Source organism: Mirounga leonina, unplaced genomic scaffold, assembly GCF_011800145.1.
Source record: "Mirounga leonina isolate KUSES-001 unplaced genomic scaffold, KU_Mleo_1.0 Mir_174, whole genome shotgun sequence".
Lineage (NCBI taxonomy): Eukaryota > Metazoa > Chordata > Mammalia > Carnivora > Phocidae > Mirounga > Mirounga leonina.
Genome location: NW_023270451.1, coordinates 37,988,906 through 38,006,010, shown reverse-complemented (window position 1 = coordinate 38,006,010; position 17,105 = coordinate 37,988,906). Strand labels below are relative to the sequence as shown.

At 39.0% G+C, this 17,105-nt stretch overlaps 1 protein-coding gene across 1 annotated transcript in view; it reads right to left on the bottom strand.

Moving 5' to 3' along the window:
• The window catches only part of DNAH11 (dynein axonemal heavy chain 11), a 331,116-nt gene that overhangs the window by 61,271 nt on the left and 252,740 nt on the right, over positions 1–17,105 (bottom strand). The window contains exon 64 of the mRNA XM_035021398.1: positions 3,504–3,708. Coding sequence (XP_034877289.1) covers positions 3,504–3,708 — 205 coding nt within the window. The remainder of the gene's footprint in view (positions 1–3,503; positions 3,709–17,105) is intronic.

Here is a 17,105-nt window from a genome sequence, read left to right as displayed (position 1 = left end):
TAATGGTCAGAAACTATATGCTTTCCCCCCAAAACTGGAAACACGACACTAATATTTCCTTTCACCACTTCTATTCAACGTTGTACTGAAAGTCTTAATGAATGCTGCAAGACAAGAAAAATAAATAAAAAGTATAGAGAATGGGAAAGCAGAAATAAAAACAGTCTTTGTTCACATATGGCATGGTTGTCTTTGTAGAAATTCCTCAAGCATCAACAAAAGGACTCCTAATAAGAGATTATAACAAAGCTGCAAGATACAAGGTTAATATACAACAGTCAGTTGCTTTTCTATACACTAGCAATGAACAAATGGAATTTGAAATTTATAACGCAACCCATTTGCATTAGTACCAAAAAACTGAAATGCTTAGGTATAAATCTAAGAAATTATATTGAAGATATATATGAAGACTTCTACCCTATTCTGTAAAAAGAAATCAAAGATCTTAAAATGTAGAGAGAATCCATATTCATGATAGGAAAACTCAACATTGTTAAGGTATCATGTCTTCCTTTCTGTGATTCACCGTAATATCAATCAAAATTCCAGCACATTATTTTGCAAATATTGACAACCTGATACATGGCAAGGCTTAAGATCCAGAAGAGCCAATAGTCAGTGTACAGAGGAGGAAGTTGAAAGGTTGGCAATACCCAACTTATAGGCTTGCTATACAGCTACCACTAATAAGGAAGGTATGGTTTTCACAAAGTAGACAATAGATCCACAGAAATATCGTCAATTGATCTTTGACAAGTAGCAAAGTCAATGGAGAAAGGACAGTCTTTTCAACAAATGGTGCTGGACAACTGGGTATCCACATGCAAAAGAATGAAGCTGGATCCCTACCTTACACTATATACAAAAATTAACTCAAAATGGATCATAGACCTAAATGTAATAACTAAAACTATAAAACTAGAAGAAAACATAGGAGTAAGTCTTTATGAATTTGTGTGAGGCAACGGTCTCTTAGATAGGACATCAAAAGCACAAGCAACAAAGAAAAAAAGACTGGATTTCATTGTAATTAAAAACTTCTGTACATCAGAATACACCATCAAGAAAGTGAAGACAAACCACAGAATGGGAGAAAATATGTCCAATAAGAGTATAATACTCAAAATATATAAAGAACTCCTATGACACAATAAAAATAACCCAATTTTTAAAATGGGCAAAGGATTTGAAGAGATGTTTCTCTAGAGATGACATATAAAAGGCCAATAAATATATGCAAAGATGCTTAACCTCATTAGCCCATAGGGAAAAGAAAGTCAAAACCATAGTGAGATACTGCTTCATACCCACTACTATGGCTATTACCAAGAGGAGAGACAAGTATTGGTGAAGATGTGAAGAAATCGGGTCCTTTCTACATAGTTGGTAGAAATGTAAAATGGTGCAGTCACCTTGAAAACAGTCTGGCAGTTCCTCAAATATTAAACAGAGTTATTATATGACCCAGCAATTCTGCTCCTAGGTACATACCGAAGAGAAGTGAAAAATATATGTCCACACAACTTACAGTGACCATTCACAGAAGCACTGAACATCACTGCCCAAAAGTGGGAACAACCTGAATGTCCTTCAAATGATGAGGGCATAAATAAAATATGGTATATAATATCTACAAAAGAATATTGTTCAGCCATAAAAAAATAAAGAATTGATAGATGCTATAATATGGATGCACCTGAAAAACATTATGCTAAGTGAGAGAAGCCAGGTACAAAGGCCAGATATTTTAAGATTTCATTTATATGATATGTCCAGAATAGGCAAATCTATAGGGATAGAAAGTAGATTAATGACTGCTAGGAGCTAGGTGGGTGGGGATGCTGGGGAGCAACAGCCAATAAGCATGGATTTTCTTTTTGAGGTGCTGAAAATGTTGTAAAATTGATACTCTGTGAATGACCTAAAAAACCACTGAATTATACAATTAAAAAGGGTATGTGAATGATATCCCAAACTTATAAAAAACAGGGAGAAATATTACTATGTCTTAATGAACGACAATGAACAGATAGGTTTTACTGAAGCTGAACAGTATTTTAAATAAATTTTATATTAAATAAATTTTATTTTTATATTGCAAAAAGGAAGGATAACATTAGGAGAAAGTGAAGTTGGGCTAGTGATGTAGAGGAACTCTGTAGTATCTTGCAACTTTTCTGTAAATAAATCTAAAATTATTCCAGAGTAAGTTAACATTTATTTTAAAATCTTGCTTCTGATAAAAAAAAAACAGGGGAGAGAGGCAAAATGTTGCTAATTACTGAAACTAAATGATGATCACATGGAAACTTAGAACTGTTTTTTTTTGTTCCTATGTTTGAAAAATTTCACTATCAAAAATAAAAGCAAATAAAGAAATTAACCGAACTGTCAAGGCTTTTGGAAAAAAGAAAAACATGTATACATAAATTACCACGACAAGGCGATTTTCTTATATGGTCATACGGTGTTTCGAATTGGACATGTTCCCTGTCCAACTTCGCAGTGACGCACCAAGGAGCCTGTGGTCCTCGAAACCCTGGCCTTGGATCATTCATCGCCGGCAGGTTGCGATTTCACCGCATGGGAGCATGCCCGCGAGGAGACCGGAGGGAACTGTGCCCACCCACTCAGCCTCCGTCCCAGGGCTGTCTCTGCCCTGTTTGTGGACTGGTGCAGAAGTAAATCCAACTGAAAGCCGCTTCCAATGGACTCTGAACATGCGTGAGAGTCCCTCGTAGGGCCTGGTAACACAAACTGCTGATCCTGCCCCCAGAAGGTCACTTTTAGCAGGTCTGGTCTGTGGCCCGAGATACTGATGTTCTAGGAACCACCATGTGAGAGCCGCTAATTTATATCGGGAATGGCGAACACTTTCTATAAAAGGCGAGAAGGTACTTTTGGTTTTGTAGGCCATATAATCTCTGCTGCAACGACTCACCTCTGCCATTGACTTCCTTCTACATTTTCAGGCTTCCTCTGTTGTTTTGGGGTCTCTGTGTGTGTGTGTTTTAATTCAATCTTCCTTTTAATTATTTTTATTAATTTTTCTTAATCACTGTACTTAAAGCCATACATTTTCTTTTAAATGCTAGTGATCATCAGCTATGAGCCCCTGAATTTTTCCAGCCTTATTCCATTACGCCTCTTTTTTGTTCTTTTGCCCTGGCTGACTTGGATTATTATCGCTGAACCTACCAGGGCATGTTCCTGCTTCTCTCCTTTTGTTGTCCATGACTCCTATGTCTCCTTGCTTGTCCTTGTCACCTGCATCAAAACACACCTAGAGCGAGCCCATCTCCTACTGGGGGCACAATGCTAACTACCTGCTTTAATAGGAGTTCCCTTGAATTGTTAACTGTTCAAATACATCCTCATTTTTCTCAATGAGACTGTAAACCCCTGGTGGGCAAGAATCCTATCTTAGACTCCTAGGTCTAAGCACTCTAACTTGGGCAAAGCAGATACTGAGTAAGTGTTGATGATTTTGTAATTTTTACCTTAAGTTTCTCCAGATCTGGTCTTTCAATACTGACCACCTCTGCCAGGAGCTGGGCTTCTAGACCATCTTCTGTGACTGTGAAATTGAGGAGGGTTGTTTGAGCTTGCAATTCTGGTTTATAGTGAGGATTTGCCAGTTTTGTGTGAAGGATAAGGCGAAAGTTCTTGTTAAATTCACATTCTTTGTCTCCAATCCTGATGTATCTAAAAGGGCACAAAACAAACATTCAGAAGATTCCCGTGAACCATAACTAATATTTAGGTGGTATTCCATTTCCTCTATTCTGATAATGTACCTAGGCTGTAAGACCAGGTAATTCAGGATTTTTCAGCTACTCTGTCTCCCTCAAGTACAGAAGAAAAAGGAATTATCCACTGAACTTCTACAGGATTGTTTACATGCAAAATGGTGATAACAGTATTCATCTCATAACGTCACGATAACAAGAAAATGCAGTACTTCATATGAAGGTCGTATAACAACAATTAGCTTCTATTATACTTCTGTGATTAACCTTCTATTAGACATTTTTTTTTTTTAAAGATTTTATTTATTTTTTTGTGAGAGAGACAGAGAGCACGCACAAGCAGGGGGGAGCGGCCGGCAGAGGGAGAAGCAGACCTTTTGCTGAGCAAAGGAGCCTGATGTGGAACTCGATCCCAGCACCTGGGATCATGACCTGAGCCGAAGGCAGACGCTTAAGCGACTGAGCCACCCTAGAAGTCCCTAAAATATTGCTATTCTGAAAGGATGAGTATGTATTTGCATATATCTACCTGTGTGTATTAAGTGCATAAATATTTAAAATTTATATACATATTAAAAGTACACATACACTTTAAATTACTATTTCAGTATTTTTAGTACTGGCTCACAAGCAAAATTTAAGCAGCTTCCTGTGTGGAATGCATGGGGATAGGATCTCAACAACCATGCTTCTGTCCCATATCCCGATTCCCTGGGTCACAGGGACCAGAGCGGGCACTTCAAAAATACTCCAATCAGGGCGCCTGGGTGGCTCAGTCGGTTAAGCGACTGCCTTCGGCTCAGGTCATGATCCTGGAGTCCCGGGATCGAGTCCCGCGTCGGGCTCCCTGCTCTGCAGGGAGTCTGCTTCTCCCTCTGACCCTCCTGACCCTCCCCCCTCTCATGTGCTCTCTCTCTCAGTCTCTCCCTCTCAAATAAATAAATAAAATCTTTAAAAAAAAAAAAATACTCCAATCAGAGTGAGCTTTCCTGGGGCTTGGGACTGGAACGAAGAGAAGGGAGCAGTGGAACCTTTAGGCTCATGTTGACGTCATCCTTCTCTTCCTGGTAAACCACACAGCAGAGAAAGACATTCCTGGTTTCCCCAGGGACGATTCAACCAATATTCAAGTTGAAGAGTCATTCGAAGGGAGCAGGTTCTGGATTCTATGGGCTTCCAGGTCCCATGTTCCTTGAAGCCTGGCTGCCTTTTTACCACAGTCACCATGACGCCTGCTGCCTTCTGACACGGTCTGTTTGGCTTCAGCTAGATGGAGGTGGTTTCTGTAACTGCAAGCAGCTCTGAATGAACGCAGCCTCGCCCTGGGGGGAGGGCCTGATTTTTGTTCTGCCTCAGATACTGGGGTCTAACTTGCAAGGACCTCATCCCCCAGGCTTTGTTGCCCTCTGGGTTCTGGAAGGGCTTTGGCCAACGGAAGCAGGAGCAAGACGGCAGTAAGGCGACGGGGTTCAAGGCAGATTTTCCCTGCCTCAGGGCCGTGGTCTGGTGGGGGCTCCGTCCTGCCATGACCATACTCCAGGTTTGGGATGGTCCCCTTCCCACAGCTCCACTCACAGGACTAAGTCGCACCTTCGGGCCTAGCGGGGGTAATGGCTTCCTGATGTTGTAAAGCCCGCATTGCCTGGACTCTTCTCCTGGGTTCCTTTATGCTGCCCTTGGAACATTCTTTCTGTCAACAGTCACTCTGTTAATTCTATTAAAAGAATTTCCAGTCTACTTTGTGGTCTTGTTTTTCTGCCAGGAACCTGCTATGAGGATTCTGTAGAGGGGTTTTTGAATTCACGCAACAGACAAATGACAAATACTGAAATTTTTCAAACTCTTCCATCAAAGAGTTCTGAATTGCACAGGAGGAAAAATAGATGTAAAAAGCCTAGGAGTGAGCCTGAAAAGAGTATCTTCTCAGTCTCCTATTTTATATTAAATATAAAACTTCTGCATTCTCCCATAGTCCATGTATAAAGTATTTTAGTTATAGAGGTATCCTAATGATGACAGAATGTTATCCAAAGGCCATATTATTTTTACTGTAAATACAGTATTTAAAAAAATACTATTTATCTCACTGACTTACAGGCAAAATGTTATTTCACTAACATGGAGGACATTAGGAGAAGGAAGGGAAAAATGGGCAGGGGGAATTGGAGGGAGAGATGAACCATGAGAGACTATGGACTCTGAGAAACAAACAGGGTTTTAGAGGGGAGGGGGGAGGGGGGATGGGTTAGCCCGGTGATGGGTATTAAGGAGGGCACGTACTGCATGGAGCACTGGGTGTCATACGAAAACAGTGGATCGTGGATCACTACATCAAAAACTAATGATGTATTGTATGGTGACTAACATATTAAAAAAAAATAAATTTATCAATTTGAATAACAAGTTTAGCATTCAGGCAATATTCCTCTTTATTAAAATGTCACAATACTTGCAACAACTTTTTTTAAACTTGAGGAGAGGTGTCCCAAATTTGTGATGTGGCAATATTTTAGGTTGCTGCTGGGGGATGTTTCATAATTTTATCTTGCTCTGAGGTTTTCTCTTGTGCCACATGGTGAGGAAAGGGCTTCTGAACCACTGGCCATTTTATCTGAGTAGGAAGAATTTTATAAAACAATTGTAGTGTGTAATGATTATTTAAAAAGTCAGTTTTCTTAAATCACTAAAGCTCATCACAGAATCCCTCTTAATCACTAAGGATTTAATCATTATAGCTAAGAATCTCAAAAGACAGGTAAGACTCATTACCTCTTCATCCAACTCTCAAATTTTGTTTGCATTGTAATAATCTTATATTTTCAATAAAAACTTTCACAGGTTTTGATTAAGGGTCTAAGCTTGAAAAAGATCTGTGAAACAAACCACTGCTGGAGACATTCTTTATTAAGTTGAATGGTCAATCCATTCGTGTTATCTAGCTTTGGGCTGTTTTTACTGTGTCAAGACTTCCTACTCTTTAATATTTTTTTCCTAGAAGGATGAAGAGCAATTTAGGTAGCAACTTTCTTCTAAGCCAGTATGTATTTGTATAATATGCTTCCCTTTAAAAAAATAAAAAATAGGGGCACCTGAGTGGCTCAGTTGGTTAAGCATCTGCCTTCAGCTCAGGTCATGACCTCAGGGTCCTGGGATGGAGCCCCCTCGGTCGGGCTCCCTGCTCAGCGGGGAGTCTGCTTCTCCCTCTCCCTCTGCCCCTCCCTCCGCTCATGGTCTCTCTCTCTCAAATAAATAAATAAAATCTTAAAAAAATTTAAAAAAATTAAAAAGAGTATTCACATTACTGTTAAAGAGAAACACAGGAAAAAAAAGACAGAGATGAATGAACCACAGGCCATATGTTATAAATGAACCCGGAGAGCAGCTGGTGGTGAATCCAGTGAGCACAAGGGCCCTGAGCCCTTGTTTCACAAGTCATGGAAATGACCCCATCTGTTCACATGTTTGCAGATAGTTTCCAGCTGATATCATGCTCATTAAAATCATCATGTACCTTATTGTTAATTTCTTCAGTTCTTTGTTTTTATAGAAAAACATGTTACAACCAAACATTCATTCACCCAAAAAGCAGTGACTGAACACCTACACCACGCCAGGCTGTTGGAGAGTCTTGTAGGCGCTGGTCATATAACAGGCACAGTCTCTGCTCTCACCAACATTCTTACCTAACTCTCTCATCATAGGCATTATGACTGTAAGATCTTACATACTGATGCAGCCATTCTTCTGTTTAGTCCGTTCAATAAATGAAAACACCTTAACTGCCTACAACATGACAGCCATATCAAGATCAAAGATCTGCCTCGATTAAAAGATAGGCAAAGAATGTGAATAGACATCTCTCCAAAGAATATATACAAATGGCCAATAAGCATCTGAAAAGATGTTTGACACCATTAGTCATCAGGGAAATGCAAATAAAAGCCCCAGCGAGGTGCCACTTCACCACTAGATGGCTAGAATAAAACAAACAAAACCCCACAGACTGTAGTAACAAGTGTTGACAAGGAGAGAGAGAAATCAGAACCCCCCATACACTGCTGGTGGGAATGTAAAATGGTACAACCACTTTAGAAAGCAATTTGAGTTTCTCACAATCTTATATACACAGCTACCATTTTACCTAAATATTCTACTCCTAGCTATATACCCCAAAGAAAGATACCCTCGTTATATAAGACCATCCTAGGTCATGTCTTTCTTGGTTAACCCAATTCTTTTTGATGAAGACATATTCAACCATACCTTCATTTGGAGCATGATAAAAATTTCTCCCACTACTTGAGCCTCTCTTTCCAAGGGTTTCCAAAATTAATTTCAAAGGTAGCTTTGAGAAATATCTTTCTTTGCTAGCACTATTCACTGACTGGCTTTTAAAGGAACTTTCAAGAGTGAAGGTTTCATTACCGTGCCTGGGGTTCCCACACATAAGCGATACCAAAGCTGATACTCATTTCTATCACCACGGTGATAAAATCCAAACTTGAAAGAAACCTCTGGTATGTTTTATGATCTTGTGATACTGCTCCATCTTGGTTTAAATTCTTTCCCTCTCAGAGCAGTATCTCAGATATGCTAAGTCTGTCACCACCTTTCATGACTTCAGATTTAATTTTCCCTAATTTGCTTATGAATTTTTACTGGATTTGAGTTCATACCTCATAAACTTGCTGTTTTAATCACCAAATTATATCCCTGATTAAAAGAAAATGTAAATATTTTTACCACTTAAAAATGTGCATTTTAATGAAGGACACTGAATGAACTAACTTCACAATTTTCTTCATTGTTGTCCACTGGGGCAGCTCAGTGTGGCCGGCTGAGGAACTGAGGTAAGAAGTTTAATTTCGAGGTCTGCATGTGTGTGTGTGTACATGTGAGAATCAGAACAAGCCCCACAAGATGACTAACTTACCTCTGGAAGTCCTAGCTGTCCAGGCCTCAGGGAGAAATCTCTCTAGAGTGGGGGTTGGAGAACTATTTCTATAAAGGGTCAGAGAATCAATACTTCAGCGTTTGTGGCCACATAGGTCTTTCCCAAATATTCTTCTTTGTTGACCACCGTTTAAAAACCATTCTTAGCTCACGGGTTGCATCGAGACAGGTTGTTCGCGTATCACCATTATAGAAGACCATGCGGTGAGTGGTATGAATGTAATCTCCTTGCAAGAAAACATCAGCTAATCACACTCAATCTCCTAGTACCACCAAGCTATAATTTTTCCAAGCAGCTACTACACGTAACATTGATCCCCTCCCTCAGCTTTCAAGAAAAAAAAGTGTGAGACCAGCCAATATGAAGCACGAGGTTTGAACAACTTTGCTTCTGGGTGTAGGTGACAAACGCTTTCAATGGGTTAAATACTTAAAAAATACCTGACTTAAGGCAATGCTCCATAAAAGGGCTCAGAAACGACTCTGTGGCTCCCAATTTCCCTTGCACACCTGCCTTCTATACCTACATGTACCCTGAAGTGTTCACATATCCTAGTTTGAGAGTCAGAAATCTATCTGCTTGAGGGACAGGTCTGACTTTCTCGGGAAGAGACAGTTAATCAGAGGAAAAGAGAAGGATGTCTGCCTATAAAACTGGGTTTTACATTTTGCTTGGAAACATTATTTCATAGGTTCAAATTTCCCAGGGATAGTAAATTATTCTCAATTGGGGTGTTTATGATCTATGAAAGGCAAAAACTGCATAAGGACTCAGTGGATTTTATCATTGCTGCTAGGTTAATTTTTGGTTAATCTCCTATCTGGGAAAATTAAACAGACTGCTAGTGCTCTCTCATGATTTGAAGGATCCAAAAAACAACGGAGTTAACCAGAGGGGTGGGAAAAGCAAACAATCACTTTGTTGTCTCTGTGAAAGACATGAGTCCAGACTTCATGACTTCTAGAACACAGCAGGCAGCTACAAGCTCTTGAACTTGAACTCCAATGAGAAGCAATAGCAGGTGTGAACAACAACATAAAACTTGCAAATGTGGCTATTATCTTAAAGCTGTAGGTCTTAACCCATTTTCCGGCCCTATTCACCCCATGAGCAGGACTTGCCCCTGTCACTGTATCCCAGTGAGAATCAAGTGGGGCAGGAATCTCTGAAGCCGGGTGGAGTTGCTCCCAGAGGGTTTTTTTTCATCTCTCCAAGGGAGTGACCAACTCCTGCCCCTTTTTTTCAACGCCTGGTGTGGAGGTTAGAGATGGATTATACGACCTCAGATGAGAAATAAAATTATTTTCCCCAGTACAAACACTATAGTTTTACCGGATAGGACACAGGGTGAATCAACAACATTGTTTCACCTGGCAGTCCTGCAGCTTTAGCGCGAGAAGGGCCCCTAGAGATCATCAACTGATTCCCTTTCATGGACCCGCAGGGTTTATGGCTTGTCCAAGGTCACAGAGCTTAGTGGCCGAGCTGGGACTAGAACCTGGGTCTCTAGACTCCTAGTATAAAGTTCATTTCACTGCATCACACTGTAGGTTAATTTGCTCTGTTTGATGGTGACAGCTTGAAACCCCAGCCTCCGTCGACCTGTCTGACCGTTGATCACAAGAGGGTACTGAGAGAATATGACTGACTCGGTACAATCTATGGCCACTAGAGAAAATAATATAAAGATAGAGCCCAGAGAACATGCCCTGCTGATCTTTGCTTCGAAATTCTGTCCTTGTTTATGAAGGAAAATAGCACTCATTATCGAGGTGCCCAGGTCTAACCAAAGAGTTGAATTTCTGGTAGATATTTTCATTAAATTAATTAATTTATAAAATCTTAAAAAAAACACTCAACGTACAGAAAAATTTTCTATCTTCTGGCTTTAAGGGGGAAAAAAAGTCTTTTAAATATGCCAAAATGCTCACTCGTTAGTTGAATAAATTATTGTATAAAAGAATATCATCTACAAATTAACTATTAATTCAGTTTTCCATAGGTCAGGTTTACATAAAAATCAGGTACATTGGGAATTTCAAAATTCAGAGTTTATTCAAAATCTAGCTGAAATGTGTTTTGGGATGAAAAGATTCCTAACTTCGTCCAGTCATAGAAAGTCATTACCACTCTATGGACTGATATAAATACATGTGAAATGAATTCGTGGCTAATATTCACAGCACTTCTGTGACAGAACAGGGAAACATTTCTCCCAGCTACCAAATTTACCTGAAAACCAGAATCTCTGTGAGTCGAGGCACCATTATCTTAACATAATCAAGATGGGAATCTCAAGTTGGGGATTATAAGCTGGATCTCTTGTATCTAAGATATCTATGTAGAAACTGAGGAAGTATCTTTTACTTTTGTTGGAACTGTTCTCAAGATTAAGTGTAGCTCCTGCTGAAAATGGCACCAGTCCTGGATCATAAAAACCCAAACGACTTTCCGTAGCGATTAGATATTCTGAGTACATGAACCAACACTATCGTTATTTTTTATTGCCATCTAAAACAAAGCTTGGAAAAGCAGCATATTCAGTTTAGAACAAGGACCCGCTGCAGGAGGACTGTTTTAAAAAAGATTTGCAAAACCTTTCTCCCAATGCTGTGGAGAGAGCCATTTCCTAGGACACCGTGTTGGCACTCTGGAGGCCCTTACTCTAAGATGGGCAATTCAGAGAGCTCCCAAGTTCCCTGGACTGGAGGAATTCTCCAGGCCTCTCACCAGGGCCTGCTTGTCAAGGTAAAGAAATGGCAGGTGGGTTTTGAGATAAGAAAATAATACAGTCGCACTCGTCGGGGAAAAAACACACTCAGGAAAAGAAAAGGAAAAAACCAAACTTTTCAACGGACATCTAAAAGCCTTACTGCACGTCCTGCTGCTTAAAATTAAACGCTTCTCCATGAGGCTTGGGAGCTCCCACGGCTCTGGCCGGGAACACGGTGGCAGGCCCCAGGCCCGCGTGGTGGGGGCCATGTTACTTCGCAACTTAGCAACCCCATCAGGGGGACCCCCCTGCGGAGTTGGTCACCGCCCCCCCCCCGGCTCCTGGGGAAAGGTCTGGGCTGAAAGCCACACAGCTAGCAAGATGGGCCCAGGAAAAGGAGGAAAGAAGTCCTGAATAGAAAGGAGTTAATTGACTTGCTGCTTCATATAGTTAATATAACTAACACGTCCTTCTCAGATAAAAGCAAACTTCAATTAAAAAAAAAAAAAAAGACTGGTGTTGCAGGGACTCCAGGTACCCTTGCACAGAAAGAAAAAAGGAAGCTAAACAAGAAAATCCTAGCAGGTTATTTCCCTTCTGAGAAACAGAGTATGTACACATTTTACATATATTACGTTCAATATGATGACATACATATATGTATCTCAGTATCTATTTCATATTTCAGTATGTCCATATTAAAATATTAGAATGTAGCATGAAAAAGAAATTCCGGTTCTCTTTGCATTTTTTTTTTAAAGGAAATTTGCTTTTCTAAAGAAAGTAATGTAAAGGTTCTTTATCTGTGGTCTGTTTGGAGTCACATGAAGACAACTACTACGCAAGATAAATAGGAGTTGTGTGCTCACTACCTATAGACCCGCGATGTTATTCTTAAAAAACAAAAACAAAAAAAACAAAAAAACTTGACTGAATTTAGGAATAGAAATGTCTTTTCTGTAATTAAACTTTATGTTGAATTTAGAAATTAGGAGAGACTAGAATGCTGAATTTTACCACATGAGGACATGAATTAACTTGAAAATAAAGCAATTCCTATCGGCAAGGGTGATAATGAGAGAACTACATACCTCCTGAGTTTGTTTGTTTGTTTGTTTATTTATTTATTTATTTATTTTATTTATTTATTTTTTAAAGATTTTATTTATTTATTTGACAGAGAGAGATAGCGAGAGCAGGAACACAAGCAGGGGGAGTGGGAGAGGGAGAAGCAGGCCTCCCGCTGAGCAGGGAGCCCGATGCGGGGCTCGATCCCAGGACCCTGGGACCATAACCTGAGCCGAAGGCAGACGCTTAACGACTGAGCCACCCAGGTGCCCACCTCCTGAGTTTATTGAAAAACCAGAAACTCCCAGCTCAAGAGAACACATTTTATTACAGTGTGGGATTTAATTTATCATGATTCTCTATCTTAAGTCTGACCCAAGACCTCATCTATTTAAACAGATCTAACATCAACTTTAAGGGTAACAACATAATCATACCGAATACACTGAAAACTGGCTAACTGTAAGCAATTCCCCCGATTAATCTTAGTAGCACTTTTAGGAAACACAGTCATGGTAAATATCTGTAAAATAGCTTTCATTGTATTATTTCTGTAAAATAAATTTATAATCATACAGTTAATATTTCAGTTTTAAGTTTCTTTATATGACATGCTACTTAAGGACTATAATTAAAAGGACAATTACATGAAAAATATAGGAAAAGTATAAAATGTCTTTTAGAAAATATTTATATGCTTCGAAACAATCTGAAATACGTCTTACAGTAAGGTTACTCTAAGATTAAAGTTAAAAAATTCCTTCAATAATATTCGGGGGGATTTGAAAGATTAAAGAGAGATAATTTTATGAAGATGCTTCACAGATCAGCAACTTCTCTAATATGTAAGCCAGTAAATTTGCTTTGGAAAAAGTACATGTTGATAAATCTTCCCAGATATGTTTTCTGTCGATTGATATGATAAGATGTATTTTAGTTAAAATTAGGATTGTCTGGAGTTTGGTGGATTTAATTATTTGTAATTACCCAGCTGTTGTCAGCCTGTGGCCATTTTATGACAGTGGTATCTACTATGTGGGTCAGGTTCAACTGTATATCTTCTCAAACACAGATTTAATGTGCTATCGATGAAACCATTACTAGAACCAAATTAAAGTCTGGGCTGATGTATTGGTCCACAGGGACCTGTCAGACATGAAAGGAGTAATTAGTATTCATTACTTCATACTCCACAACATTCCAATTATTAATGAACTTCAACTTTTGGACTATGCTATATCTATCACAAGCGTCTTCCCAGACATTCATTATCAGGAAGAATAAACTCATATTGGTTAAAAAAAAAAAAAGCCCTCTAAAACAAACAGAACTGAAACAAACAAAAACGCTACTGACGCTGTAAAACTTTGTGAGGGATGTGACTGTCAAAAGGGTGCAAATGTTACCGCACCTGCGTGGGAGGAATAGGATGCGGTGAGGACATGCTGGGTGAACGCACTGGCATTGCAACCCTTGTGGGTTGTGTCCCCCTCTTTTCCTTGTTTTCAATGCCACTGTGCCTTGACGATAGGAAGGGAACCGTTTGCAGTCACAAAGGTAATGGCATGGACAGCACAACACAGAAGTGTAAAGACAGAGGGGAAGAGGAAAAAAGTAAAATGTTCATTGTAGGACATGAGAATAGGATGTCCATCAGACAATTTACAACCATGTAGGTCAGTCTGGGACGTGATCAAGGTAAAGTCAAAATTTTTCTGTTCCTGTTCTGATATTGCAAATGGGTATCTCTATTTTTAAAGCCCAATTGACCTTCTTCCATCAGTTTTCTTTTCCTTTACTTCATCAGAAGAAAAATAATTCTTACATCAACCAATTTATTTTAATTTTGCATATCCCCTTCTGGTTTGTATATATTTTTCAAATTTTTCTTTTTTTTAGAGTTACATGAAGTCACAAGGAAGCATTTGCTTTGTTTAAACAGACATTTTGTCAGGTGGAAATAATACTCTCACTAAAATATCAAACATTATTCCAAAGTACTTTTAAAGCTCTTGTAAACAAAACTAGTATCAAAATGTAGAGTGTCCTCAACTTTTTCCATTCAAAAATAAGAGGTGGGAAAAAAAAATAGGGTGTAGAGTAGTTCCTCCTAGGAAGAGGCAGCTAATAGGACTGAATACATAACTTGTCTGTATTCAAGAAAACACCAGAAGGGCACGAGTCCTACCTTGGCTCTCTGAAAGCCTCCACAGATCTTACACACTAGTGGTGAGCATGTGAGTTTGTACTAACACTTTGGAAAACAATTTGGCATTATGTTTTAAAGCTATTTGTGTACACACTCTACAACCGAACTCTTCTACCCCAGAATATAAACTCTGAGGACCTCCTGCTGTGCGCACCTGTAGATGCACATACAGATGTTCAGTGTATTAATATGCACAGCAGCATGGCTTGTAATAACCAAAATGTCCTTCAATAACAGTATTAAGTAAATTGAGGAGCAGTTACACCACTGAATATGATGATGATGATGAAACAGAGCTAAAAACAAGAATTCGGGTAGGTCTTAGATATGTAACAGTACAAAATTCAAGTCCCTTTATATACACAATGATTACACTTTTGTAAAGCCCCAACTCAAACAAAAATAAATGAAAGTATTTTAAATAAGTTTTGAAATGAGAACAAAATTTAGGATACTAGCTTTGGGAGAGGAGGCCCTGTGGGGAATGAGAGGAGTGCAAATGTGGCTTAAAGAATATTGGTAATCTTTCAATTCATAGTTTGAATGGAAGATATATATCTAATTTATTATTATGCTTTCTAACTTTTATATATTATGTATTTTATATGTACCAGCACTAACTAATACAATTTAAGTGACTAAAACTCTCTCCTGTTCTTAGGAGTCAACTTAAGACACCAAAAGCTATGACTGATTCCTTGTTCACACATCCCACATCCAAAAAACCAATGTCTTACTTCAGGATCTCTGGCTTAGCCTCTGATTCAAGCTCCCAATCACCCACATACTATACTTATCACTGGTTCAAGATTCAAAGGAAATAATATACTTTGACTCCCTATCTGTGCTATGTTGTATTCTTTTCCTTATCACCAGGTAAGAAAATGTAAAGGCAGAAAAATGGCCTGAACGACTTACCCCAAATCACCAAACTAGAGGGTAGCGGACCAAGATCTGAACCAAATTTCATCTTCCTTCTTCTACCCCAATGCTAATTTCTAACAACCACATGCTAGCACGTAAGCCCCAACTCAGAGCCTTAAAGTCTCTCTTGAAAATGCTCACACAGCTAGTTCAAGACCATGGATTGATCATGGTATTTACTCTCTTCCCCCCATGCCAAGTCCTATGGAAAAGATGGAAAAATATATGTTGAAAGAAAGAATAAATTCAAAATCATGTTGGAAAGAGAGCAATGAGTGGAAGCAAAAAAAATGAGGAATAAAAGAAATTGATGAACATCTCATGGAAAACATTAGTAAAAGTTAATAATAAACAATCCTTGGAAGGCTAATAAACATGTCCTCATTAACAATCAAGGAAATATGAAACAAAGCAGCAATGAGATAAGGATTCTGTTATCTGATGTAACTATTGGGTCTCGTTCATGATGCCTTATTTCCTATGTTCTGTGATTTTGGCCCGTGAACTCATATACCCTGGAATTATATCTTGTACTTCCTCTGAAGTCTGGGTGCATAATTACAGACAGGATTTTTGTTTGCATCTGCCAAGTACTTCAGGGTGTGACCAATCCAGCACCACTTAAAATAAGTTATTGGTTTGAGGTTTTTAGGTCATCTAAGTAAAAATTTGTCTTAAATATTTGTGAGAGAGACAGTTCCTGAACTCTCAGGGCACACTTTCCCACCTCTTCTCAGTGCCAAGGTACAGAAAAGGAAAGCCCTCTTCTGCAGGGCTGGGTTTTGTTTAATTTTCGACAAATTTACCCTTAAAATGAAGGTATGGCCCCTTGAGTCTCTAGCTTTATACAGCAATCTCTAGGCAGACTTCACACCCTCAGTTGGCTTGGTCCAGGCTCTAGGCATCCATCAAAACAGAAACCCATGGTCATCAGGTTTTAGCAGGTGCCCTCGAGAAGAAAACCAGCTTTGGTGTTCCTTGTCTATCCAATTCCCGCTTTTTGGTTGCACTTTGTCAACCAACTGCCAGAAGGTATGAATATTTTAACATATTTAGTTGTTTTTCAGCATTCACACATCTAATCTGCCATAATGCCAGAAATAAAAGTCTATGTTTTGATTATTTTTACTATTTTACTTTGGTTAACCATCTTTTTAAAGACAGATGTTTCTTATCCATCTAAGAGAACTTGCCATCTAATGCAGATATAGGACTGAAAAAAAAATTAACATATCATAAGAGGGACAGATAAAGGCAGAATGTCACAGTGGCCCAGTACAGAATGGACTGTGGGTGGGAGGCAAAGAAAGTGGAAACTTAAAATTCCCATTTAATTAGTTAAATGGCAGTTGAATTCTGATTTAAGTGAATATTAGATTTGTAGAAAGACAAGGTAGGTAAAAGAGCACATCATAGGAGAGGGCAAGTAATCTGTGTGAATGAAGGGAATAAGAAGCATCAAACAGGTAAAGCATTTCGTAGGCC